Source organism: Lipotes vexillifer, unplaced genomic scaffold (genome assembly GCF_000442215.2).
Source record: "Lipotes vexillifer unplaced genomic scaffold, Lipotes_vexillifer_v1.1 scaffold525, whole genome shotgun sequence".
Classification (NCBI taxonomy): domain Eukaryota; kingdom Metazoa; phylum Chordata; class Mammalia; order Artiodactyla; family Lipotidae; genus Lipotes; species Lipotes vexillifer.
The window spans coordinates 670,968-697,627 of NW_006786891.1; the positions used below are offsets into that span (position 1 = coordinate 670,968).

The 26,660-nt window shown below is 34.0% G+C and overlaps 1 protein-coding gene across 3 annotated transcripts in view; it reads left to right on the top strand.

The window, feature by feature from the left end:
* NRDC (nardilysin convertase) overlaps positions 1-26,660 on the top strand; it is a 92,400-nt gene that overhangs the window by 18,098 nt on the left and 47,642 nt on the right. For 2 of the 3 annotated variants that reach the window (XM_007459618.1, XM_007459620.1), the window contains exons 2-6: positions 4,594-4,918; positions 6,928-7,061; positions 7,972-8,041; positions 8,202-8,283; positions 9,126-9,279. In XM_007459618.1, coding sequence (XP_007459680.1) covers positions 4,594-4,918; positions 6,928-7,061; positions 7,972-8,041; positions 8,202-8,283; positions 9,126-9,279 — 765 coding nt within the window. The remainder of the gene's footprint in view (positions 1-4,593; positions 4,919-6,927; positions 7,062-7,971; positions 8,042-8,201; positions 8,284-9,125; positions 9,280-26,660) is intronic. The other variant, XM_007459619.1, reaches the window with a different exon arrangement.

Sequence of the window (26,660 nt, forward strand, 5' to 3'; positions counted from 1 at the left end):
ATGGTATGACTAGTCACGTCTGTTATTTTCTCCTGTGAAATTTTCTAGTTTTCCTCATGTTGGATGAGGAACAGAATGGCTTCTGGTGCCATGCTACTTGGGTTCAATCCCTGCTAAGCTTGGGCAAATAAAAATCCTTTATTTTGTGTGTGTGTGCTTTAGTTTCCTCATCCATAAAATGGGAATAATAACTCATTAGGGTTATTATGAAGATTAAATGGGTTAAGACATATAAGTTAATACACTTAAAATGTGAGGTGTTATTATTAGATATATATTTATAGTTTCTTTTGCTTTTGTGAATAGGATCTTTTATTTAAATCTCATTTTAATTGGTTACTTTTGGTATATAGGAAATTCATGATTTTCGTTCATGGTTCTTGATTTGGATGCTTTGCTGAACTCTTCATACTATACTAATATATATATATTTTAAATTCTCTTGCATTCTCTTGGTAATCGTATATTTTTGCAATGAATTGTTTTAGCTTTCAGTATCTTTGCCGTATAAATCTATTTTATTTATTTATATTTTGGATCTATTTTCATTTGCTAGGACTTCTAATAGAAGTCCTGAATAGAAGTGATGCGTAGAAGTGATGATGAAGAGCATTTTGTCCATAACTATCTTTAAATGGATTTGATGATTTTGTAGAAGTTAACTCTCTGTAAAGCTAAGGTGTGTGTGTGTGTGTGTGTTCTTAATTTGTTATGGAGTGGGTTTTGGATTTTCATAAAATTATTTTTATTATACAAATAAGTGATTGTATTTTTATTACAAAAGATTGAAAAATATATAGAAATTATAGAGTAAAGCATGAAAGTTCTTATATCTTGCTCTACTTTTATTCCTCTCTCCAGATGTATATATTACTGTTACATTTGGTTTGTATCCTTTTAGTTCTTTTGCTATACCTTTATGTATATTTAGTGTGTATATGTGTACACATAATTTTATTTATTTTACAAAACTACTTGATATTTTGTTTCATTTAGCAGATATTAAGTACCTGTCATGTATCAGGCTCCCTTTAGGCATTAACATTCTTTTGTTCATTCAACAAATATTTCTTAAATGTTTCCTAAGTGCCAGGCAATGTCTTAGGTGCTGGGAATATAGCTATGAAGAAAAAGAAAAGCCCTGCCCTCAGAGCTAACTTTCTAAAGGTGCAGACAGAAAAATTTTTAAAACCCCAAAACACTAAAAAACAAAAACAAGTGATGATAAATAGTGTGAAAAAAGTTAAAACAGGATAAAAGAGGATAGGGATGGACTGGGGTGCAATATTAGATAGTGTGTCAGAGAAAGCGTGTTTGAAAAGGGGACATTTTAGCAAAGACTTGAAAGAGATGGAGCAGATGTTCAAGAAAGAACAATAACGTTTTGGTCAGAGCAAAGAGAATGAGGGAAGAGTAGGAAAGAAGTTTGGAGAAGTGGTGGGGCGCCAGATTGTGTGGAGTTTTCTAGGCCCTGGTAAGGATTTTGGATTTTATTCCAAGTATGATGGGAAGCCATTGATGGATTTTGAAAAGAGAAATGGCCTTGTATTGGTTTGTTAGGGCTGCCATAACAAAATACCAAAGTGACTTAAACTACAGAAATTGATTTTCTTACAATTCTGGAGGTTAGAAGTCCAAGATAAAGCTGTCAGTAGGCCTCTCCCTTTGGCTTGCAGTTGACGGTCTTCTTGCTGTCTCCCCATCTGCTCTTTGATCTGTGTGTGGGTATGTCCAGTGTCCGTGTGTCCAAATTTCCTCCTCTTAATCAGGATACCAGTCAGATTAGACTAGGGCCCACCCTAATGGCCTCATTTTAACTTAATCACATCTTTAAAGACCTTATTTCTAAATACAGTCACATTCTGAGGTTAAGACTTTTTACATAAGACTTTTGGAGGAACACAAGTTAGCCCATAATACACCTGATCTGCTTTCTTCAGGCGGCTAAGGATAGACTTGAGGTTTGTGTGTGGGGTGGGAGTGGGGAATGTAGGCTTTTTTTCAGACTTTCTTGGGAAGAACTAATACCTTGTCATGTTCTCTTTTCTATTTTCTCCATTAATCTGATTAAATTCGCATGTTGTTTTCTAATAATTTCTAAAAACTTCTGATCTGCGTAATGGCATCCTTTTCTTTCTTTTATTGAAGTATAGTTGATTTACATTACTGTGTTAGTTTCAGGTATACAGCAAAGTGATTCAGTTATACATATATAAATATAATATATTTTTCAGATTCTTTTTCATTACTATAAGATATTGAATATAGTTCCCTTTGCTATACATAGATCCTTGTTGTTTATCTATTTTATATATAGTGGTGTGTATCTTTTAATCCCATACTACTAACTTACTTCTCTCCACCCTCCCTTTCCTCTTTGGTAACCATAAGTTTGTTTTTTACGTCTGTGAGTCTGTTTCTGTTTTGTAACTAAATGCATTTGTATTAGATTCCACATATAAGTGATATAATATTTGTCTTTCTCTCCCTGACTTACTTCACTCAGTATGGTAATCTCTAGGTCCATCCGTGTTGCTGCAGATGGCAGTATTTCATTCTTTTTTTATGGCTAAGTAATATTTCACTGTGTGTGTGTGTGTATGTGTGCATGTGTGTGTAACATCTTCTTTATTCATTCATCTGTTGATGAACACTTAGGTTGCTTCTATGTCTTGGCTGTTATAAATAGTACTGCTCTATGAACATTGGTGTGCTTGTATCTTTTCAAATTAGAGTTTTCATTCTTTCTGGATATATGCCCAGGAGTAGGATTGCTGGATCATATGGTAACTCTGTTTTTAGTTTTTTTAAGGAACCTTCATACTATTTTCCATAGTGGCTGCACCAATTTACATTCCCACCAACAGTGTAGGAGGGTTCCTTTTTCTCCACACCCTCTCTAGCATTTATTATTTGTAGGCTTTTTGATGATGGCCATTCTGACTGGTGTGAGATGGCACCTCATTGTAGTTTTGATTTACATTTCTCTAATAATTAGTGATATTGAGCATCTTTTCATGTATCTGTTGGCCACCTGTACGTTTTCTTTGGAGAAATGTCTATTTAGGTCTTCTGACCGTTTTTTGATTGAGTTATTTGTTTTTTTGATATTGAGTTATATGAGCTGTTTGTACGTTTTAGAAATTAATCCCTTGTTGGTTGTATCATTTGCAGATATTTTCTTCCATTCTGTAGGTTGTCTTTTCGTCTTGTTTATGGTTTCCTATGCTAACATTTTCTAAGTCTGTTGTGATTTTGTTCTCAAACAAAACCAAAACAAAAAATAACCATAACTTTTTTTTTTTTTTTTTGCGGTACGTGGGCCTCTCACTGTTGTGGCTTCTCCCGTTGCGGAGCACAGGCTCCAGACGCGCAGGCTCAGCGGCCATGGCTCATGGGCCTAGCCGCTCCGTGGCATGTGGGATCTTCCCGGACTGGGGCACGAACCCGTGTCCCCTACATCGGCAGGTGGACTCTCAACCACTGCGCCGCCAGGGAAGCCTGCTGTTTTTTAAATGTGATTTTTGATATGGGAAGGAGATAAATCCATGTGTTTTGTCTTCCATCTTGACTCATAGGCTCCTTTTCTTGTTGCATGTTATTTTTTATAGTTTCTGCTAGAAAACTTTTTTTTTTTCCATCTTCAATGCTCCGGTTAAGTGTACCTTATCTCAGAAGGCTTCCCTGACTGCTTCCTTCTTTCTAACATCCTGTGTTTACCTCTGTCATTCTGTATTGTACTGGCTTTATTGTATTGTACTAGACAGTGAGTGTCTGAGGATGAATAATGTGATTTTATTCTCTTTACCCTTAATGTATCTTATACACTTCAGGCTGCTAAGTAAATGTTTATTGACTAACACACTGAAGAATGAGTATAAATGCGAGAAGTTTGTCATAGGTACTCAGTCATCAAACTGGCACAACGGTTTTACTAATTAGGATAGTCATGCTTACAGCGGTGCTACTAGTCTGTGGGATTTACTTTTCTTAGAGATGTAGCCATTTTCTTAGTTCATAAAAGCATCTTTGGAGACTGGTATAAAATATCAAACACATTGTACCAAAAGGAATCAACAGAGTTTAAATATAATGAGATTTTGATTCAATACTTAAGCTGATACGACTGCTCTGTATATTGAGTGATATGTCTCTTTTAGGGTAGGTCTTCTGGTATGGTAGAATGTTTATTAAATACTTACAAGATAAAAAAAATAGTAAGGGAGGCTGGTTGGTGGGTTTGTTGTCTATGTTTAACTTCTAAAATTTAGTTTTTGAATAGGTAAATATATTTTCATAGTTCAAAATTAAAAATAAAAACAGGGTAGATTCCCTGTAATTAGAAAATACAAACAGGGAAGCATCTCTCTCATCCTTTCCCTGTAGATTCTTGGATACTGGTAAGCTTTTGAGGTTCTCCTCACAATCAACCAGTTTTCATTAGTTTAAAAATAGTGTTGGGTGTGTGTGTGTGTGTGTGTGTACTTGGATTTTTAAAATAATTCTGCTAAGCTGATCACTTGTGTTGGTGTAGTATAATGAATGGCTGACTCAAATGTTTTGTGATTTTTTTTTTATTTTTATTTTTTTTAGATACATCAAATTACGAAATGGCTTGCAGGCACTTTTGATTTCAGACCTAAGTAATATGGAAGGTAAAATGGGTGATGCAACAGATGATGAAGAGGAAGAAGAAGAGGAGGAAGAAGAAGAAGAAGATGATGACGATGATGACGACGACGATGATGAAGATTCTGGAGCGGAAATAGAAGATGATGATGAAGAGGGTTTTGATGATGAAGATGAGTTTGATGATGATGATGATGAACATGATGATGATGATCTTGATACTGAGGATAATGAATTGGAAGAATTAGAAGAGAGGGCAGAAGCTAGAAAGAAAACCACCGAAAAACAGGTGTGAATCATGTCTGTTATATCTTTTTCTAACTTGGGAATTCTTTGGGATAAGTTCCAAACTTATGTTTATCTCTTATGGCCAAAAGGAAATATATATCTTTTTATCTTAGTAAAGGTATATTTATTCTGTATAAAGATTACATTAAAAAAAAAGTTTTGCTCTAATTTTAAAAGTGACAGATGCTTATTATAGAAGCTAATGGAAAATAAAGAAAAACAAAAATATAAAAGTTGCCCATAACCATAACTCTCAGAGGTAATCACTGGTAGTATTTGACTGTGTTATATGTTTTAAAAACAAATGCCTGGAGGTGAGGATCCGCATAATTCTTAGCCTGGGACAGAGGAATAAGAGAGAGTATCATCCTTGGAGAGACTGGAAAAAGCATAAGAAAAGAACAAGGCTAGTGTAGAGTCCTCACCTGGGCCTAGGGTTCTAAGAGTCCTCATATGGGTAATTTCTGTCTTGGTAATTGAATGTGATTTATCTCTTTTTATGAGGAAGCACCAGAGGTCTGAATAAATAATAAGTAAATTGGAAGAAATGAAATAGAAATGGGAAGTTGAGCTTAGTTAGTGAAACATATGACAATAGGTGAATAGATAAGTAGGGCTTGATAGAGAAATTTTCCTCTCTGGATATTTTTTTAAGAATGCTTCCATTTTGCAGTAGGAAATACCTATATTGGAGGATAATATTCTGGAGCTATTATAGTGGAATTGATCAGCAAATGTTTGTTAAAGCTAGTATCTTGAATATTGATAATGCATTCAACATGGTACAGTCCTCAAAGAATGAATTAAAGTTCAGATTATTAACACTAAAATCTAAAGGTCATATGTATAATACTATAAAGTCAGCTCTCGCAGTGTGAAGATGTGAGATTTAAGTAGTAGATATGGCCTAGATAAATTCTTTGATAGATACTCTTCCTGGAAAAAATCATTTTTTTTTAAAAGAAGATTGTGGCAATTGTTTCACTGAGGTGTTGGAGGGATTGAGTCATGTTTAAAGAAGCTATTTGCCCTTGCTATTCAGATTGTGAGTGATGCCTGTTTTGGGAGAGCAAGATAGGTCAAGTGGTTTTAGCTTGGAAAGCTTTAGGGATGAAAACCAAAACACTGGGGGGAAAATATATATATATATGCTACTTAATAGTCTATACTAAAGTCTTTGTAAGTAAATTGGGAATTAATAAATTCACTTTTAATTTAAAATAGATCTAGTAATTCCAAATAGAGGAATAATAGAAGGGAAGAAATGATAAAAGTCAGAAATAATTCTCTGGATATTAGAAAGGAATGGAGGAACCTAGTGCAATTTGAAGAAGAGATTGAATTGTTTAGATTCAGATGCAGTGGGTACATGAGTGAAAGGCTTTCCTTTGATCCCATGATCTGGGAAAATGATTTATATTCATTGAATGAATAAATGCCTACAAAAGGGAAATAACGTAGCTGGAACCTAGTGCAATTTGAAGAAGAGATTGAATTGTTTAGATTCAGATGCAGTGGGTACATGAGTGAAAGGCTTTCCTTTGATCCCATGATCTGGGAAAATGATTTATATTCATTGAATGAATAAATGCCTACAAAAGGGAAATAACGTAGCTAGTCTAGGTAAGAGGTGGCTTAAGAGTAGTATAGGGTTTGCAGCGGTTTTATGATTTTTTGTTTGAAATGTGAAGTGTGAAATGTGTTCAAGATAAATATGCGAATTTATAAGGGTAGTGGGAAGAAAAAATTTTGAGGTTTTTGGAGAACTTTTACCTAATTAGCAAGTTAACTACTCTTGAGTTATCATTTTTATCCCCTCTATTTTCTTCCTCTCAAAAGGAAATTGTCCTTAATCTGAAAGCTTTGATAAATTAACAAGATTGGAATTTAAGTATGATATATGCTGAATTATGATTTGTTTAGGCCTTTCTTAAGTCAATTCTCAAGTATGAATTTTTCAAGTATGAATTTCTTGGGTAGATAATTCTCAAGTATGAATTTCTTTTCTAGCAATCGCAGAGCCTGTTTTTGCTGTTGTCAAAGCTGACTGATAGACTGTGGTTTAAGTCAACTTATACAAAAATGTCTTCAACCCTGCTGGTCGAGACAAGAAAACTTTATGGGGTAGTTGGAGCTGAAAGCAGGTTAGGCATCTATTAAACATCACAGAACAGGTTAGACTGTGCCTTGAAGAAGTGGATATTCCCTCATGTTGTAACTGAGTTTATGTGCCTAAATCTTAAGTATGAGATTTATGGTATCAAGTGAGACTATTTGGTTCTTCCAAAAACGTACTTTTTTTTTTTCTCCTCTGACACATGGTTAGACTTTATACCAGGTGTATGCTATTTTTTAAAAGCCCTCTAAGAGGATAACCATTTATCAAAACAGTCTTGTGTCATCAAATCTGTTAGCCCTTTAAAATTGACATTTGTAAAATTTGGGAAAGTTAATAATTCAACTTTCTATCCTCAAGGATTCAGATTGACTATTTTTCTCTCCCCTTTTGTATCTTTTAACTTATAATGATATAATGGTATGCCCTGATCATTTTAAATGCAGAATTTGGTATGCCTCCTGACCATCTATTTTGTTGGAAACTGATTTTCCCAAGGTATTGGGAGAATATCAACCAATAAGTATTTTATATATCTTCAATAAGAAGTGAAGAACTAAAAAGCCTCCTTAAAGTTTAGTTCTGTAGTTTTTTAATAGTTAAAGATTTTCTTTCTTAACCATTTATTTATTTTCTTTGTTAGATGTTTTCCTGACTTGTTATTTGATGCCCTGTTTTAATAAAAACAAGATTTTCTGAGTAACATATTGAGAAGTTTCCATCTAGTAACTGAGTTACTGAACACAGAGAGCCTTTAATTGCTTAGAGATCTTTAGACAGAATCTACTCAGGTATATTACTTCTGCAGATTTCTGAAATCTGATAAATCAGGAAACAAACTTGGTCCAGAACTTTGAAATGCTGACACAATATAATACTTGGGTGGACTGGCCAGTCCCCCTTCGCTTTTTTCTGTCTGTTTCTGCTTTTTTCCTTAGGTCTGCACCTCTTCAGCATTTGGCAGGATGGCAAGAGGAGGAGCAGCAGGGTGAAACTGACACAGTTCTGGTGAGTTTCACTTTGCTGCTCCTCCTGATTCTCAGGGAAAGAATTTTGTTACTTTCTATTGGAAAAAGTCCATCTCCAAGTGAATCTTTAAAATGAGATGATAATATTATTCCTTTAGGATTGACTCACTGTTTATTTGTATGTGTTCTACTTACTCCAGTCTGCAGCGGCTCTTTGTGTTGGAGTTGGGAGTTTTGCTGATCCGGATGACCTGCCCGGGCTGGCACACTTTTTGGAGCACAGTAAGATCTTTGTAAAATATCATTCCCCGGGTGTGTTTTTCCCTCTAAATTTGAATGAAATGATTTCAAAGATAAGTAACTGGTTTGGTAGAATTATAATTCGTTTAATAAGAGAAAAACTAAGAAAAAATGTTAGTGGATATCATAGGGGAGGACTTAATTTTAATATCCTTGAGTGCACTTATTTTGAAGATTAGACTGAAACCACTTAGAAAACTATTTTAAAATGTAGGTTTTATTATTCAGGTACAGGAAGCCCAACAAATCAGGAGAAAATTGCTAACCTCTAGGAATTTAGACTGTAGCCTTGGGAGGGGCAGTCTCTTCCAGGGCTGGCAAGGCCTCAAGATGTCAAAACATCAGAAATACAGAAAATAAAAAGGCATGATTAATATCAAAATAAAACAGAAATTCTTCAGTTTAATTATAAATGTACCCAAGTAAAACCTTTGTGAATGCTATAGTTATGATACTTGAATTACTCATTTTTTTGTGTTCTGGTTTTCTAAGCTATTCAATACTTGAGGGTAAACTTCTCATGAGATTTTACAGCAGAAATTAATCTGCTTATGTGTCTGTGTTTACATTTTAACCGTTTCACAAATAAATTATGTATTTCTTTTATTAAAAATAAAATGTTTAGGCTTTGAGAATAAAAGTAATATATGAACATTATAGAAAATTACAAAAACAGAAGTCTAATGAAGAAAGTATTATCCAGACGTAACCATTGTTCATGGCATATTTTCTTTTTTTTTTCTGCATATGAGAAATTTCATCCTTGTTAATAAAAACATTGTCTGTATCTTTGTGTTCTGTGACTTTGTGTTCTTTCCACTTAGTGGTATTCATGGGTAGTTTGAAATATCCAGATGAGAATGGGTTTGACGCCTTCCTGAAGAAACATGGGGGTAGTGATAATGCTTCAACTGATTGTGAACGTACAGTCTTTCAGTTTGATGTCCAGAGGAAGTACTTCAAAGAAGCCCTGGATAGGTAATTAACTCAAAATGTATTTTTATTTTGATTATCTAATGCCACCTTACAATTGGAAATATTGGGCATTGTTCTATGGTATTTCTTTTCGAGCAGTGTTCTAATTCTGTAGAATTGTCACAATACTTTATTTGGAGAAAAGAGCAAATTATAAATACGCCTTGGCTCTTGTTTTGTAATCCTTAGTGTTTGTTTTAAAGATTAAACTGAGGCCCCTTAAACACCTTTTGAGTTTTGTACATAACATAGTCTCTATTGACTTATTATTGCAATTGTTATTTTCTCATTTAGTAGAAAATATGGAAAAACAGAGAAGCAAAAAGAGATAAGATTGCTCCCAATTTCATAATCTAGAGTTAACCGTGATTGGTATTTTGGAATATAGCTACCTATACTCATAATGTATATGGGATCAGCTTGTTCATATCTTTTCGTATTTTTAAACAAGGTATATCACTTTTACATATAATTTTATAATTTATAAAGCATGATTTTAAGTGATTGTTTATGATTCATATTATATAGAAGTACCGTAATCTGTTCAGCCAGTCACATATTATTGGACAGTTGAATTGTTTCCAGTTTTCTAGTATTGTAATGCTATGATGAATATCCTAATCTTTGTGTACATCCTTAATTATTTCTTTTAGTTAAGTTCTAAGGAGTGAAATTTCTCAGTCTATTTTCATGAATATTTTTAAAGCTTTTTTAAAAAGAACTTTTGATACTCACTGCAAAATTGTCTTCTAGAAAGTTTATGTCAGGGCATTAGTAGAGCTTTGCTATCACAAGGTTGTAAACCAAAGCCTACACTGGAAAAAAAGGAGTCACTTTATACCAAAATCTAAATATAAGATTGAAATATAAAAAAAAGAAATCTCAAGTTTGACCAGTATAATGTAAGCCCTTAGGGCAGAAATTTTGGACTATTTTTTGTTGATATATCTCCAGCATCAAGAATTTTGCAGATACTTGATATTTCTTGAATGAATTAACACAGGTTTTCTTTAATAGAAAAAAATGCCATGAAATCAAAACAGAAACGGCAAAAAAAAAATCTCAAAACATGACAAAGGTCCAGTTTTCTTAAAGAAATTGTCTCATCCCTTAAGAGATTAATTTGACCCTGAGAAAACTTTTAGGTAAATTCCTGTAAGTTGAAAGCATATACCATTATTTTCAATGAAATAAATATTTTGTGTGTTCTTCTTTTCTTTTCTTTCTTTTTTTTTTTTTGCAGTACGCCGGCCTCTCACTGTTGTGGCCTCTCCCGTTGCGGAGCACAGGCTCTGGACGCGCAGGCTTAGCGGCCGTGGCTCACGGGCCCAGCCTCTCTGTGGCATGTGGGATCTTCCCGGACCGGGGCACGAACCCGTGTCCCCTGCATTGGCAGGCGGACTCTCAACCACTGTGCCACCAGGGAAGCCCCTTTATGTGTTCTTGAACCCCCAAATTAACAACTTTTTTTCCTAAAACAATGCCAAAATTCCATTAAAATTGATACAGTTACTTTGATGACAATATTTATAATAGGATACAACTTAGTGGTTTTTCTTCATTAATCTAAAATATGGCTGTCTACTTGCATTCAGTGAACTAGTTTATAGCTCTTTTTTAATCATATTCTTAAGAACATGCTTATAGCACATATATTTGATCTCAGTGTTTCTCTAATTAAACATTTAATTCCCAAATAACAAACGGAAGAATAGAGACAAAAGAAATTAACAAAGGCAACGCAAATGATGCCCAAATTTATCTTTTCTATAAACTTAGAAAATTAGGAATACTCTGGGACTTCCCTGGCCGTCCAGTGGTTAAGACTCCACTCTTCCACTTCAGGGGGTGCAGGTTCAGTCCCTGGTTGGGGAACTAAGATCCCACATGCCGCATGGCCAAAAAGAAAAAAAAAGCCACGAGAAAATTAGGAATACTTTTAGGATGACTGCATGTTTGCTCTTGTTTCAAAGTTTTCAGCTTCCAAGTTTCACAACATCGAAACAGGTCTTTGTGTGTGAAGAAAGCTTAATCAGTAGACAAGTTGAATTCTCATGACTTTATATTTGGTTATATCCAGATATAAAGAAGGAAAAAATCCACTTCATTGGAAAAAAGAATAGGCAAGGGATATGTTGAATAAATTCTGACTACCTCAGAGATGATGAAACTTGGTATAAAGTCTAGTTAAAGAACTTGTTTCATTTCTTCTTAAGAAATTCTATGTATTTGAAATCTAAGGACTACTACAGGAAATCAAAAGATATTTACACATTTATTATAGATTATTTCTACTTAAAAGAAAAAGAACCCATCAGAATTAATAAGAAGAATGCTACTGCTTAATAGGAGAAATAAATAAGAATATCAAACCATGAATTCATGCCATAAATGGTAGATAGTGGTAGAGCATTAAGCATTGCATGTACTATAATAAATATGAAAATGTTACACTTCTACAGTTAGTAAGGAATAAAAAGTCTTTGGATCATTTTCAAAGGACTCATATAGCGTGGATTAAGTGCTAGTATTTTTTAATAAGTCAGTAAAATCCAGTTCCTTCACAGGTCACATTGTTTATCAGTATCTTGAATCATTTAAATAAAAAGTTGAGGAGATGACTGAATTTTTACTCTAGTAAGTAAATGAGAATGGAAGCTGCTTTTGCCCTGGTGGCATTTGCTAATTTCAGTAAATTTGAACTTTGGTTTATCAGTATTTCAGGGCAAGAGCAAGAATTATCAAAGCCCAGGATGTTCATATGGTGGGATGTCTAACAGGATGCCCTTCTCATGATAAACTGGGGCTCCAGAAGGCATCACCCTCAGGTTGAAGAAATGGATTAGCCATCCTGAGGAATTACAGCCTGCTTTCAAAATGCCTGAGTTGTCTAGCAAACCTTAAGCCTTGATTGTGATTTAACATGGTCCAGAACTGGTAGTGTTCTCTGATGCCTAAGAGAAGCAAACACAAATCCTCTCAAAAGGAAAATACCTTTATTTTATGCTTTACATTACTCCTATAAACAGTTTTTCAAGTAGAGTGACCAGCATTCAGTCACACATAAGCAGGCACACAACAAAACAAGACAACATGAATGAGAACAGAAAACAGAAAAAGACTTTTAATGCCTTAGAAATCTTAGAGATTGGAATGTACAATTACAAAAATGATTCAATTTTAAAGAAATAAGGGGCAAGTTTGAATACAGTTGCAAGGCATAGGAAACTATAATATGTGACCTATGGGATTTCAAATATAAAAAAAGAAAGAGCATTTTGAACTGAGACATGATAATTGAAATTGAAACCCAATGGACAAGTTTAAGAAAAGAGTAGCTATAGATGAAGATAGAATTTGTGAATTGGAAGATAGACCAAAAGAAATCCCTAATACAGCATGAAGAGAAAAAAGATGAAAGGTACAGAAAAAAAGGAAAGGGGGCATAGTGGATAGAGTGAAAATGTCAAATATGTATTTACCTGGAGTCCTAGAAGGAGAAGAGAGAAAGATAGAGTAGACAAAATACTTGAAGGTTTGATCACTAGAAAATTTCCAGCACATCAAATCAGATGTTAAAGAAGTTTAACTAATTCCAAAAGTGTATATTAAAAGACATCCACATATAGAAAGATATAGTGACTACAGAAAACCAAATATAGAAAATCTTTGCAAGATGGAAGGGCAGAACTCTTTCAAAGTCATATTAGTTAGTCTGATGGATGACTTTTCAACAGCAGTAGTGGAAGCTAAAAGATAGTGGCGGGCTTCCTTGGTGGTGCAGTGGTTGAGAGTCCGCCTGCCGATGCAGGGGACACGGGTTCATGCCCTGGTCCGGGAAGTTCCCACATGCTGCGGAGTGGGTAGGCCCGTGAGCCATGGCTGCTGAGCCTGCGCGTCCAGAGCCTGCGCTCCGCAATGGGAGAGGCCACAACAGTGAGAGGCCCGTGTACCACAAAAAAAAAAAAAAAAAAGATAGTGGGATATCTGTTATAGCCTGAAAGAAAATAACTACCAACCACAAATTCTACACCAAGCAAAAAATACCTCGTAAGAATAATTGTAAAATAGACCTTTAGACACACAACTGAGAGTGTGTGCCACCAGCCAACTTACCAAAGGAAATTTAAAGAATTTATTTCAGGCAGAAGGAAAATGCACATCAGAGATGCAAAAAAGATAGAAGAACCATGAAAGTCATTTTATGTGAATAAATATAAATGAACATTGATTACTTAAAACAGTAATTAAAAAACTTAAAAAGTATACAGAATTAAAACAACAATAACATATCAATCAGGAATAATGATGATGGAGAAAAAGGTATTTTTATAAGGTATTGATTAACATTAGACATTGATAAGTTAAAAGGATACATGTAATATTTTCAAGGGTAACTTCTAAAAGAACACAATTTGAGTGTAAAAATTCCAAACCAGTACAGGGAAAACATTTGGAATAATTCTTTCTAATAATAAATTCAAAGAAAAAAAAGTAGTAGGAGAGACAGAACAAGTGAGAGAAGCAGTACAAAGTAGGATGGAGGTAGATGTTGATCCATATATAACAGTAATTCTCATTAAATGTAAGTGGATTAATTTCCAATTAAACATTGTCAGGCTGGATTTTTAAAAAACCCAATCAGATAGTTTTCAAGACTTAGATGTAAGGCTTGGAAAAAAAATTACTGTTGCTCAAAAGTCTCACTTCATATTGATAAAAACTTAACTAGGAAGACATAATTATTTCCAGTTTGAGCACATCTACTCACATAGCCTCACAGTAAATCAGATATAAAGGCCAATGAACAAGTAACCAACTGCAGTGGGAGATTTAACACCCCTTTCTCAGTAATTGATAGAACAACCATAAAATCAATAAGGATGTAGAAGATTATAACAAAAGGATTACCACTTTTTTTCATAGATGTATACAGAATGCCTAATTAACACCTTCCAGCTACAAAATTTTTTCAGTTGACCATATTTTAAGCCACAAGTTCAGTCTCAAATTTCAAAGCATTGAAACCATATTAATTATGTTTTCTGAACACAGTGTACAGTTAAATTTTAGCTAGAAATCAGAAGCAAAAAGCCGACTAGAACATTGCCTTATGTTTGGAAATTAAATATATTTCTAAGAAACACCTGGGTAAAAGACGAAAGCGTATCAGAAATTAGAAAGTATTTTATACTGAATTATAAAAATATTATAGAACAAAAGTTGTGGGATGCAGCTATGGTAGTACTTAGAGGGAAATATATAATCTTAAATGTATATGCTAGAAAAGAAGAACAGCTTAAAATTAATGAGCTGATCAATCTCAGGAAGGAAGTCTGAGTAAGACCAGCAAAGTATGCCCAAAGAAAGAAGAAAGAAATGATGAAAATAAATGAAATAAAAAGCAGACTGACCTCAGAAGAATGGTGAAATAGGACCTCTAAAAAGCCCCTCCTCTATAAAGGCAATGAGAACATTGCCAAAAATTGTCAAAATCAACTTTTTCAGAACTCTGGAAATAACCAAAAGCTTGCAACAATCCAAGGAGTATTTATTCAAGTGAGTGACTAAATCTTACTAAGAACAGTGAGTTTTGTGGCATTTTAACTTGCCCTGTTTCCATTGCCCTCTACGCAGCTCTACAGTAGTCTTGAAAACAAAGAGGTCCCACAATCTCAGTAAAAAACAGCAGTCTAGCAGCCACTGGAGGGGGCTGGATGGATTTAGAGCTCTCTAAAAACATCATTCTGGAGAATCTTCATTATTTGACCTGTCTGGTAATTTCCTGGGAACCACCATTCACGGATTTTTATGTATTTGGCCTGACTGGGAGCTCACCCATTTGCAAAAATCTTTCTCTGGAGGCATTTGTTGAAAACATTTGGATGGAAGTTGTTTACCTTTGTGACTACCTGAGGCAGTGGATAACAGTTGGGGCAAACAAATAGGCTATTCAAAAAGCTTAAAAAGAAAAACTGGAAAATGAGATATCCTAAGGGGCTTTGAAAAGCTCCAGTATATTCCTGGAAATTTTGAAGATCACATATGTGCATATAGCTGTGTCATGTCCAGGGCTGTGTGCATGCTCAAGAAAGACCTAAGAATGCCTTAAGCTGTCACCGTGGTTGACCTTGAGTCTCTGGGCAAGCAGGATGTGATGGCTAAGTCAGAGTTGTAAACTGCCTGACTGAATGTTGAAAGCATCCCCCAATATGCACAGACAACCCCTTGGCAAGGCATTTAATGAAATCTCTCCTCAACCAAAGATTATCACTAAGCTAACCAAGCAGTGGTTGTACTTGCCAAAGAATATGGACTTCACAGAATTAGTTTAAGAAAGGTACTAAATATATAAACAGTAAGAACAGCAAACAGCAATAATAACAAACCCTGAGGAGGGAGGAGAATCTTGATTTACAGAGTTGCCACATTATATTATTTAAAATGTTGTTTTCAACAGAAACTTATGAGGGATGCAGAAAGTATGGCTGAACACCAGAAAAACAGTAGTCAATAGAAACTGTCCCTAAGAAAGCCCAGATTCTGGAGTTACTAGGCAAAAACTTTAAATCACCTTCTTTTTTTTTTTTAACATCTTTATTGGAGTATAATTGCTTTACAATGGTATGTTAGTTTCTGCTTTATAACAAAGTGAATCAGCTATACATATACATATATCCCCATATCTCCTCCCTCTTGCATCTCCCTGCCACCCTCCCTATCCCACCCCTCTAGGTGGTCACAAAGCACTAATCTGATCTCCTTGTGCTATGTGGCTGCTTTCCACTAGCTATGTTACATTTGGTAGTATATATAAGTCCATGCCACTCTCTCACTTCGTCCCCACTTACCCTTCCCCCTCCCCGTGTCCTCAAGTCCATTCTCTAGATCTGCGTCTTTATTCCTGTCCCGCCCCTAGGTTCTTCAGAAACATTTTTTTTTTTAGATTCTATATATATATGTTAGCATATGGTATTTGTTTTTCTCTTTCTGACTTCACTCTGTATGACAGACTCTAGATCCATCCACCTCACTACAAATAACTCAATTTCATTTCTTTTTATGGCTGAGTAATATTCCATTGTATATATGTGCCACATCTTCTTTACCCTAAATCACCTATTTTAATTATGTTCAAAGAGCTAAAGAAAACTATGTCTAAGAACTAAAGGAAAATATGAGAATGATGTCTTACTAAATAGAGAACATCAATAAAGAGATACAAATTATTAAATAGAACCAAATAGAAATTCTGGAGTTGAGAAGTACAACTCAAATGAAAAATTAACTAGAAGGGCTCAACAGAAGATTTGAGTTAGCTGAGGAAAGAGTAAACAAACTTGAAGAAAGGTTAGTTGGGATTGTCCAGTCTGAGGAACAGAAATAAAGAAAAGGAATGAAGAAAAATAAACAGAGCCTCAGAGATCTGTGGGACACCATCAAGCATACTAACATGTGTATCATAGGAGTTCCAAAAGGAAATGAGAAAAGGGTAGAAAGTATTCTTGAAGGTATAATAGCCAAACTCTTTCCAAATTTGATAAAAGACCAAAATCTACACATTCAAGCAACTCAAGGATTTCCAGAAGGATAACCACAGTGGTATTCACAACAACGACATTCACAATAAAACACATTATAATCAAGCTGTCAGAAGCCAAATGTAAAAAGAATATTGAAAGTCGCAAGAGAAGAGCAGCTTTTTTCATAAAAGTTAATCTCAATAAGGTAAACAGGTGCTTTCTCATCAGAAATCATGGAGGTAAGAAGGCAATGGTATGACACATTCAAAGTGCTGAAAGAAAAAGACTACAAACCACATATTTTATATCCAGCAAAAATATCCTTCTAAATGGAGAAATTAAGACAATCTCAGATGAGTTAAAAACCAAGTTTTAAGATTGTCATTAGCAGATCTTCTCTATATGACATATTAGATGGATGGAGTCCTTCAGACTGAAATGAAAGGATGCTCAAATCCACATGAAGAAATAAAGCATACTGGTAAAGGTAACTATATAGGTAAATATAAAAGAAAGTATAAATATACCTTTTGTAATTTTTTCCCTATCTGATTTAAAAGATAACTAACTGTATAAAGCAAAAATTATAAATCTGTGTTGATAGGCATGTAATGTATAAAGACATCATTTGTATGGCAATAATAACACAAAGGAAGGGAGAGAGAACAGGTATATGGGAGCGAAGTTTTTGTATACTACTGAAGTTAAATTGTTATTAATTCAAAATGGATTGTTATAAGTTAAGATGTTAGTTAAGAAAGTAACTCAAAAAATGTAGTAAAAGAAATGGCAAGGGAATTTAAATGGTACTCTAGAAAATATCTATTTTAACAAAAAAAAGTCAGCAATGGAGGAATAGAGGGGAAAAAAGACATAAGACTTACAGCAAACAGATAGCAAAGGAAGATATAAATCATGTCTTATCAGTAATTAAGTTAAGTGTAAACAGATTAAGCATTTCAATTAAAAGACAAGGTACTGGCAGACTGGGGAAAGAAACATGCGTCAGCTATAAATGCTGTCTGTAAGAGACACACTTTAGATTAAAATACACCAATAGGTTGCCAATAAGAAGATGAAAAAAGATATACGTACAAATAGTAATTAAAAGGGAGCTGGAGTGATTGAACTAATATCTGACAAAATAAGACTTTAAGATGAAACTTTTTACTAGAGACAAGGGAATTTTGTAATGATAAAAGGGTCAGTTCATCAAGAAGGTATAACAGTTATAAGTTCATCTTTCAAAGGAACCTCAAAATACATAAAGCAAAAACTGACAGAGTTGAGGGGAAAAATACACAAATAATAATAGTTGCAAATGTAAATATCCCACTTTCAATAAAGGATAGAACAACTAGGTAGATCAATAAGAAACAGAAGACATGAACAAGAGTATAAACTAAATAGACATCTACAGAACAGTTCACCCCAAATCAGCAAAATACACATTCTTCTCAAGTGCAGCATGTATTTTTCTCCAGCATAGATATATATTAGGTTATAAAATAAATTTATTCCCAGTAAATTTGAAAGGATGAAATTATACAGAGTATGTTCTCTAGCTATAATGTAATGAAATCAGAAATCAGTAACAGAAGGAAATTTTGGAAATTTCACAAATCTGTAGAAATTAAACAACCTTACCCTAAATAATCAATGGATCAAAAAAGAAATCACAAGGAAAATTTAAAAAATAGAGACTAATGAAAATGAAAACAACATACAAAAATTATGGGATGCATCAAAACCAGTGCTCAGAGGGAAATTTATAACTGTAAACACCTCCATTAAAAAAGATCTCAAGTGACCCTAAACTTCCATCTTAATTAACAAGGCAAAGAAGAGCAATCTAAACCCAAGTAAGCAGAAGGAAGGACATAATAAAAATTTGAATGGAAATAAATAGGGAATAGAAAAACAATAGGAGATAAAACCAACAGTTGGTTATTTGAAAAGATGAACAAAATTGACAAACTTTCGGCTAGACTAACCAAGAAAAAGGAAGGCTCAGATTATTAAAATGAGGAATGAAAGAGTGAACATTAGTATGATCTTAACCAAAATAAAAAAGAGTATAATAGAATATTATGAACTATTTTATGCCAACAAATAGATAACTGAGACGAAATGGACAAATTTCTAGAAAGACACAAAAGTATTGAAATTGACTTAAGAAGACAGAAAATCTGCATAGACCTGTAATGAGAGATTGGATGAGTAATCAAGAATTTACCAAATGAAAAGTATAGACCCAGGTGACTTCACTGGTGAATTCTGCCAAACATTTAAAGAATTAACACTAATGCTTCATAAACTCTTCCAAAATATAGAAGAGGAGGGACACTTCCTAAATCATTCTATGAAGCCGGTATTACTCTGATATCAAAACTAGACAATCATTGCACAAGAAAACTATAGACTAGTATCTGTTATGACTAGAGATGCAGAAATCCTCAACAAAACCACAAAACTGAATCCAGCAACATATTAAAAGGATTATGCACAATCCACGTGGGATTTATCCCAGGATTGCGAGGTTAGTTCACCATACAAAAACCAATCAACATAATATGCCGTATTAATAGAAGAAAGGACAAAAACACATTCCAAAAATCATCTCAATATAAACAGAAAAAAACATTTAACAGAATCCAGCACCCTCTCATGATAAAACACTTGATAAACTAGGACTAAAAGGGAACTTCCTCAACCTGATAAAGGGTATCTGAATAACCCACAACTAACATCATACTTAATGGTGAAAGGTTGAAAGCATTTCCTCAAATATTAGGATCAATATATCAGTCCTGTCCACCTCTATTCAACATTGTAGAGGAGGTTTTAGCTAGAGCAGTTAGACATGAAAATGAAATAAAACCATGCAGATTCGAAAAGAGGTAAAACTATCTCTATTTGCAGATGGCATAATCTTGTACAGATGATTCTCACTATTTGTGGAGAATTCACCTACTCACTAAAATTTATTTGTAACTCCAAAATGAATGCTTGCAGTGCTTTTTTAGTCATTCATCGACATGTGAAAAATTTGGGAAAAAATGTGAAAACTGTTGTGAAAAATTTGAGTTGCCTGACACACACCTTCTCAGCTGAGGTTGAAAAAGGCAACACTCTACCTTTTTGTTTCAGCTTTCATACAGAAGTGACCAGAGGATAAGGGACAGTACAATATAGTAAGAGAAGCTCTGGCTCTGGAGCCAGTTCTATGGAGTTTGAGTCCCAACTCTGGTACCCACTGGGGAAGTGGCCTCAGGCAGTTTCCTTAACACTTCTGAACCTCATTTTCTCTTTTGTGAAATAAAGAAAAGAGAATCAACTAGAATGAGATACCTTTAGGATTTAAGATCATAATCTGTGTATATGTATTACCCCTAGGACAGTCATTCAATACTCGCTAATTCAGCAGTCATGGCAACTTTAGAAAACATAACTACCACAAATAATAGGAACTCATTGTATATGGATAATCCTACAGAGTCCACAAATGAACTATTAGAGCTAATATCAAGTTCAACAAGGTTGCAGGATCAAGATCATTGTACAAAAATCAGTTGTATTTTTATACACTAGCAATGAAAAATACAAAAAAATGAAATTAAGAGAAAATTCCTTGTACAATAGCATTAAAAAGAATAAAATACTTAGGAATAAATTTAACAAAAGAGGTGCAAGAGTTGTTTGTGGAAAGCCACAAAAAATTTTTTGAAAGAAATTAAAGAACAAATTAAATTAATGGAAAGCCATCCCATGTTCATAGATTACAAGGCTTAATATTGTTAAGATGACAATACATCCCAAATTGGTCTACAGATTCAACTTAGTCCTTATCAAAATTTCAGCTGTCTTTTTTGAAGAAATTGATGAGCTGATTTCTAAAATTCATATGGAAAGGAAGAGACCAAGAATAGCCAAAATTATCTTGAAAAAGAACAAAGTTAAAGGACTCATATTCCCAGTTTCAAAACTTACTCAAATCTACAGTAATCAAGGCAACATGGTACTGGCATAAGAATAGACATATACTTCAGTGGAATAGAATTGAGGCTCCAGAAATAAACCATTACATTTATTGTCAGTTGCAAGGGTGCCAAGGCAATTCAATGGGAAAGAATAGTTTTTCAACAAATGCTACTGCGACAACTGGATATCCACATGCAAAAGAATGACGTTGGATCCTTTGTTCATACCATATACAAATATTAACAAATTGAGACATATGCTTAAGTGTAAGAGCAAAAACTCTAAAACTCTAAAGAGAACATAGGCATAAATCTTTGTAACCTTGGACTTGGCAATAGTTTTTCAGGTATGACATCAAAAGCAGAAGCAACAAAGGAAAAACTAGATAAACTGGACTCCACTGAAATTAAACACTTTTTTGCTTTAAAGGGTCCTATGAAGAAAGTGAAAAGACAACTCACAGAATGGAAGAAAATACTTACAAATCATCTATCTGCTAAGGTGCTAGTATCCAGAATATATATAAAACTTTTAGTTTCAACAATAAGAAAACAACCCAATTTTAAAATGGGCAAACGATTTGAATAGACATTTCTCCAAAGAAAATATTCAGGTGGCCAATAAGCACATGAAAATATGCTCAACATCTTAGTCACTAGGAAAATGAAAGTCAAAACTACAATTAGATACCACCTCACACTGGTCAGAATAGCCATCATTAAAAAGTCAACAAATAATAAATGTTGGAGAAGGTATGGAGAAAAGGGAACCCTCTTACACTGTTGGTGGGAATATAAATTCCCACCAACTATGGAAAACATTATGGCAGTTCCTCAAAAAACTAAAAATAGAGTTACCATATGATCCAGCAGTCCTACTCCTGGGCATATATCCGGAAAAGACAAAAACTAATTTGAAAAGATATATGCACCCCAGTGTTCATAGAAGCACTGTTTACAATAGCCAAGACATGGAAGCAACCTAAATGTCCATCTACAGATGAATGGATAAAGAAGATGTGGTATGTATATACAATGGAATATTACTCAGCCATAAAAAAGAATGAAACAATGCCGTTTACAGCAATATCATACTAAGTGAAGTAAGAAAGAGAAAGACAAATACCATGTGATATCACTTATATGTGGAATCTAAAATAGTACACAAATGAACATATCTACAAAACAGAAACAGACTCACAGACATAGAGAACAGACTTGTGGTTGCCAAGGGGTAGGAGGGTGGGGGAGGGAAGAATTGGGAGTTTGGGATTAGCAAATGCAAACTAGTATACATAGAATGAATAAACAACAAGGTCCTACTTTATAGCACAGGGAACTATGTTCAATATCCTGTAATAAATCAGAATGGAAAAGAATATGTATAACTGAGTTCACTGCTGTATGCAGAAATCAACACAACATTGTAAATCAACTATACTTCAATTAAAAAAAAACTTCAATGAGATACCACTTTGAAAAGAAGAACATTTACAATTATTGGTGAATGTGTGGATAAATTGCAACTTTCGTACATTGCTGGTGGTTCAGCTGTGTTAGAAAATGTAGTTAGAAAACTTCCTCAAAAGTTAAACATAGAGTTACCATATAACCCAAAAGTTCCACTCTTAGTATACATACTCTACAGAATTGAAAACATATATCTACACAAAAACTTCTACATGAGTGTCAGTAGCAGTGTTATATATAATAGGTCAAAAGTGGAAACAACCTAAATGTCAATCCACTGATGAATGGATAAACAAAATGTAGCACATCCATACAAAGGAATATTACTTGGCAATAGAAGGGAATGAAGTCCTGGTAAGTAATACAACGTGAATGAATCTTGAAAACATTATGCTAAGAGAAAGAGGCCAGATGCAGAAGGCCCCATAGTGTATGATTCCGTTTATATGAAATGTCGAAAATAGGCAAATCCATAGAGACCAAAATCAGATTAGTGCTTGACAGGGGCTGGAGGGATGAGGGAATGGGGAATGACCGTTAATGGGTACAGAGTTTATTTTTGGGTTAATGAAAAATTTCTGAAATTAGACAGTGGTAATGTTTACACAATTCTGTGAATGTAGTAAAATCCCTTTATGTACTTTAAAAGGGCATTCTGTGGTATGTGAATTATTTCTCAATAGAAACAATATACATATGGTAGTTTCAAGAAAGCTAAATGTTGGTTTGGGCTTCCCTGGTGGCGCAGTGCTTGAGAGTCCGCCTGCCGATGCAGGAGACGCGGGTTCGTGCCCCGTTTCGGGAGGATCCCACATGCCGCGGAGCAGCTGGGCCCGTGAGCCATGGCCGCTGAGCCTGCGCGTCCGGAGCCTGTGCTCCGCAAATGGGAGAGGCCACAACAGTGAGAGGCCCGCATAACGCAAGAAAAAAAAAAAAAAAAAAGAAAGCTAAATGTTGGTTTGAAAAAACTGACAAAATAGGTAAACATTTCATGAGACTGGTCAGGGAAAAAGAAGAGAATGTGTAAATAACAGGAATGGAAAAGAATTAAGACATATTGGCAGATATTGAAAATACAATAAGGTATTTTGAACAACCTATGCCAGTAAATGAAAAAACTAGATGGCGTTCACAAATTCTTAGTAATATTATTTATAAAACCCACATAAGAGAAATTATAATTTAAAAGTTTTCATAGTCTTATAATCATTTAAAAAAATCAGTAATGAAAACTCTTCTCAAAAATAAACTTGTTTAGAGTCGTACAAAAAATTGAAGGAAGAAATAATTCCTCCCTCATTTATGAAGGTAGCATGACCTTGATTTAAGAAAGTATAATATAAGAAAAAATATAGACCAGTTTCACAAACAGGCTGATATAGCAGTACTGAGTTGGGGTCATCTTAGAAATATGAGGTAGGGTTAACAGAAGATCAGTGCTGTTCATCGCATTGTCAGATTGAAGGAGAAAAACCGTGTCTCAGTATATGTAGAAAAAAATTACGTGATGAAATTCAGTATCTATTCACAAAGATACTCTTAGCAAATAGAGTATAAGGCAGCTTTCTCAATATGATATTTGATAGTTTAAACCAAACCTTATGTTTAATGGTGAAACCTTGAAAGATTCCAAGTTGAGATCAGGAACAAAACAGAGATACGGGATGTGATCGCTTCTGTTCATCACTCTATTATATTAGGCAAGAAAGAAAAATAAGCAAAATACACAACTGTCAAAGCATATGATATGATTGTGAACATAGAAAATCTAAAATCTTCTACATATAAAAATTAGTAACATTAACAGAATTTAGTAAGATAGCTTGATATGCAAAAATTAAAAATGATAAAAATGGTAATATGTTTAACATATAAAAGTACAACTTCTATGTATCAGCAACAGTTAGAAATTAAAATTTTAAAAAAGTTTATAAAAGCTACACAAATAATCAGACACTCAAGAATCATCCCAAAAATTATGTGTAAGACCTCTTCATGGAGAATATATTAAAACCTTATTGTGAGATATTTTAAAAGACCTAAATAAATTGAGAGAAATACCATTCATGGATTTGAAGCCTTGTTTTGTTTTGATTTTGGCCATGCTGCACGGCATGCAGGATCCTAGTTCCCCAACCAGGGATTGAACTTGTGCTCCCTACATTGGAAGCTCCGGAGTCCTAACCACTGGACCACCAGGGAATTCCCTGAAGCCTTTTTTTTCTTTTAGTGACATTAATCTTCCTATTTAATGTACAGATTCAGTGATATTACCACCATAATCTCAGAAGATTTACTTAGTCTTAAATAGACAAGCTAACTCTAAGATTTATAAGGAAATGTAGAGGGCTAAGTATAGCCAAGATACTTTTGAATTGGAAAAATAACAAGGTAGCAGGACTTGACCTACTAGATATTAAGATTTGTTTTGTAATTAGGGCATTGGGGTGTTAGCAGAGGGCTAGACAAAGAGATGATGGAACAGAATATTTCTTGGAATGGAAATAGACCAACACATATGTGGACACTTGATTTTTGATAGGAACATTATGGAGCAGTGGTGAAAGGGCTTTTTAAAAAAATGATGCTGAGACAGTTGGGCTTCTATAAAGGCAAAACCCAAATTGACTCCCTATCTCACAGCATGCACAAAAAAGTCAATTCTATGTGGATTATAGACCAAAAAGTGAAAAGTACAATTAAAAGTTTTATAGATAAGCTTGACTTTAGCCTTAGGTAAGGATTATCAAACAAGATGCAAAAACAAAACATAAAGAAAAATGATAGTACGTTATGTTCATCTAAAGATAACATAGAGTATGAAAAAAGCAAGTATAAAGTGGGAGAATATATTTGCAACACATGTAACTAACAGAGGACTTATATTTAGAATAACTACCAGAGATTTAATTATTAGATTATATATGTAATTGTATGTAACATAATTTATATATGATAATATATATCATATAAATGGATAATTATATATATATTATTATGATCAATAAGAAAAATACAACCCAATAGAAAAAAACCCTTAAACAGGCATTTTACAAGATAAGAAATTCAAATTATTAATAAATATATATAACATGTTCAATCAGGAAAATGTAAATTAAAACCATTATGAGATTTAACTGTCCTTCTAAAAGTTGCAGAAAATTTTAGTCTGACAATACCAAGTGAGGGTGAGGTTGTAGAGGATTGGAGGATGATCTGATGCAAGTGTAGATGGGCACAATCACTTTGGAAAAGTTTGATTATTACCTAGAGATGTAGAACATATGATGCATATACTATTACCTAGGAGTTCCTTTCTTAGATATATATTTAGACAAACTTGTGCACATGTGCCGTGGTACATATTTATAAGAATGTTTATGGCAGCATTGTTTGTAATGGTTCAAACCCAGAACCAGCCCAGATGTCCACCAGCAGTAGAATGGATGAATAAATTCATGCAGTGGAATATTCTACTCCAATGAAAATAAATGATCCGCAGCCACATGTAGCATCATGAATGACTACTAAAAAGAGTGTTGAGTTAAATAAATCACGCAAGGAACACATACACTATATATCCATTTATATGAAGTTCAAAAACGAACCTATATTGTCTAGAACATGCATTCTTGGCAGGGTTCATACTGTTTCTGTTGGTGGCAAAAATTGGTCTTGAAGGTGAAAAAACATTTGATGTTATAATGGTTTGTGGCCCTCCAAAGCTTAACCCTACCTGCAAAATCTTAGTGTTTGATTTCTTTTTGAGTTTTCTCAAATATGACCTGAGCACCATTTACTCTGACATTGAGTTTGTGGAAGATATGCAGAGCGTCTGCAAGGTCAGGGGTACAAAATTGTGGTGGATAGATGATTGGAGGACTTTCAAATGACTGATCTTGAAGTCATCACTAGAAGTGGTCTGTGTGTGTCAGTTGGTTGCCATTGGCTGCCTTGTGGATGTTATGTTTGAGACTCTCTCTGCTTTTGTGTGTGACTTTGATTTTTAGAATTAAATAAAAATATTCTGTTTTATTATTTAGTTCAACAAAAGTTATTCAACCCTTCATTAGTTATACTAAGTACTGACAAGAAAAAAATGTCAGTAATATTTTAATGAGTATCTAGTAGCTAATTAAATTAAAAGTTTCTTCTCAGAGCAAGCAAAAGTTCAAAGTTTATTAAATATTGTAGGAAATTAATTTTTTCAATGTGTTTTGTTGGAAAAATGAATTTTAATTTTTTAAAAACTTGATTGCATTGCTGTTATTATATAAATTGTTAATTTGCATATGTAATTTGATGCATCACAATTTATATAAGGAATATATTACATTAAACAGCAAATACAGTTATAAAATTAAGTGAAATACTAATAGCCTTTAAAATTTTAACTTGGGATTTCCCTGGT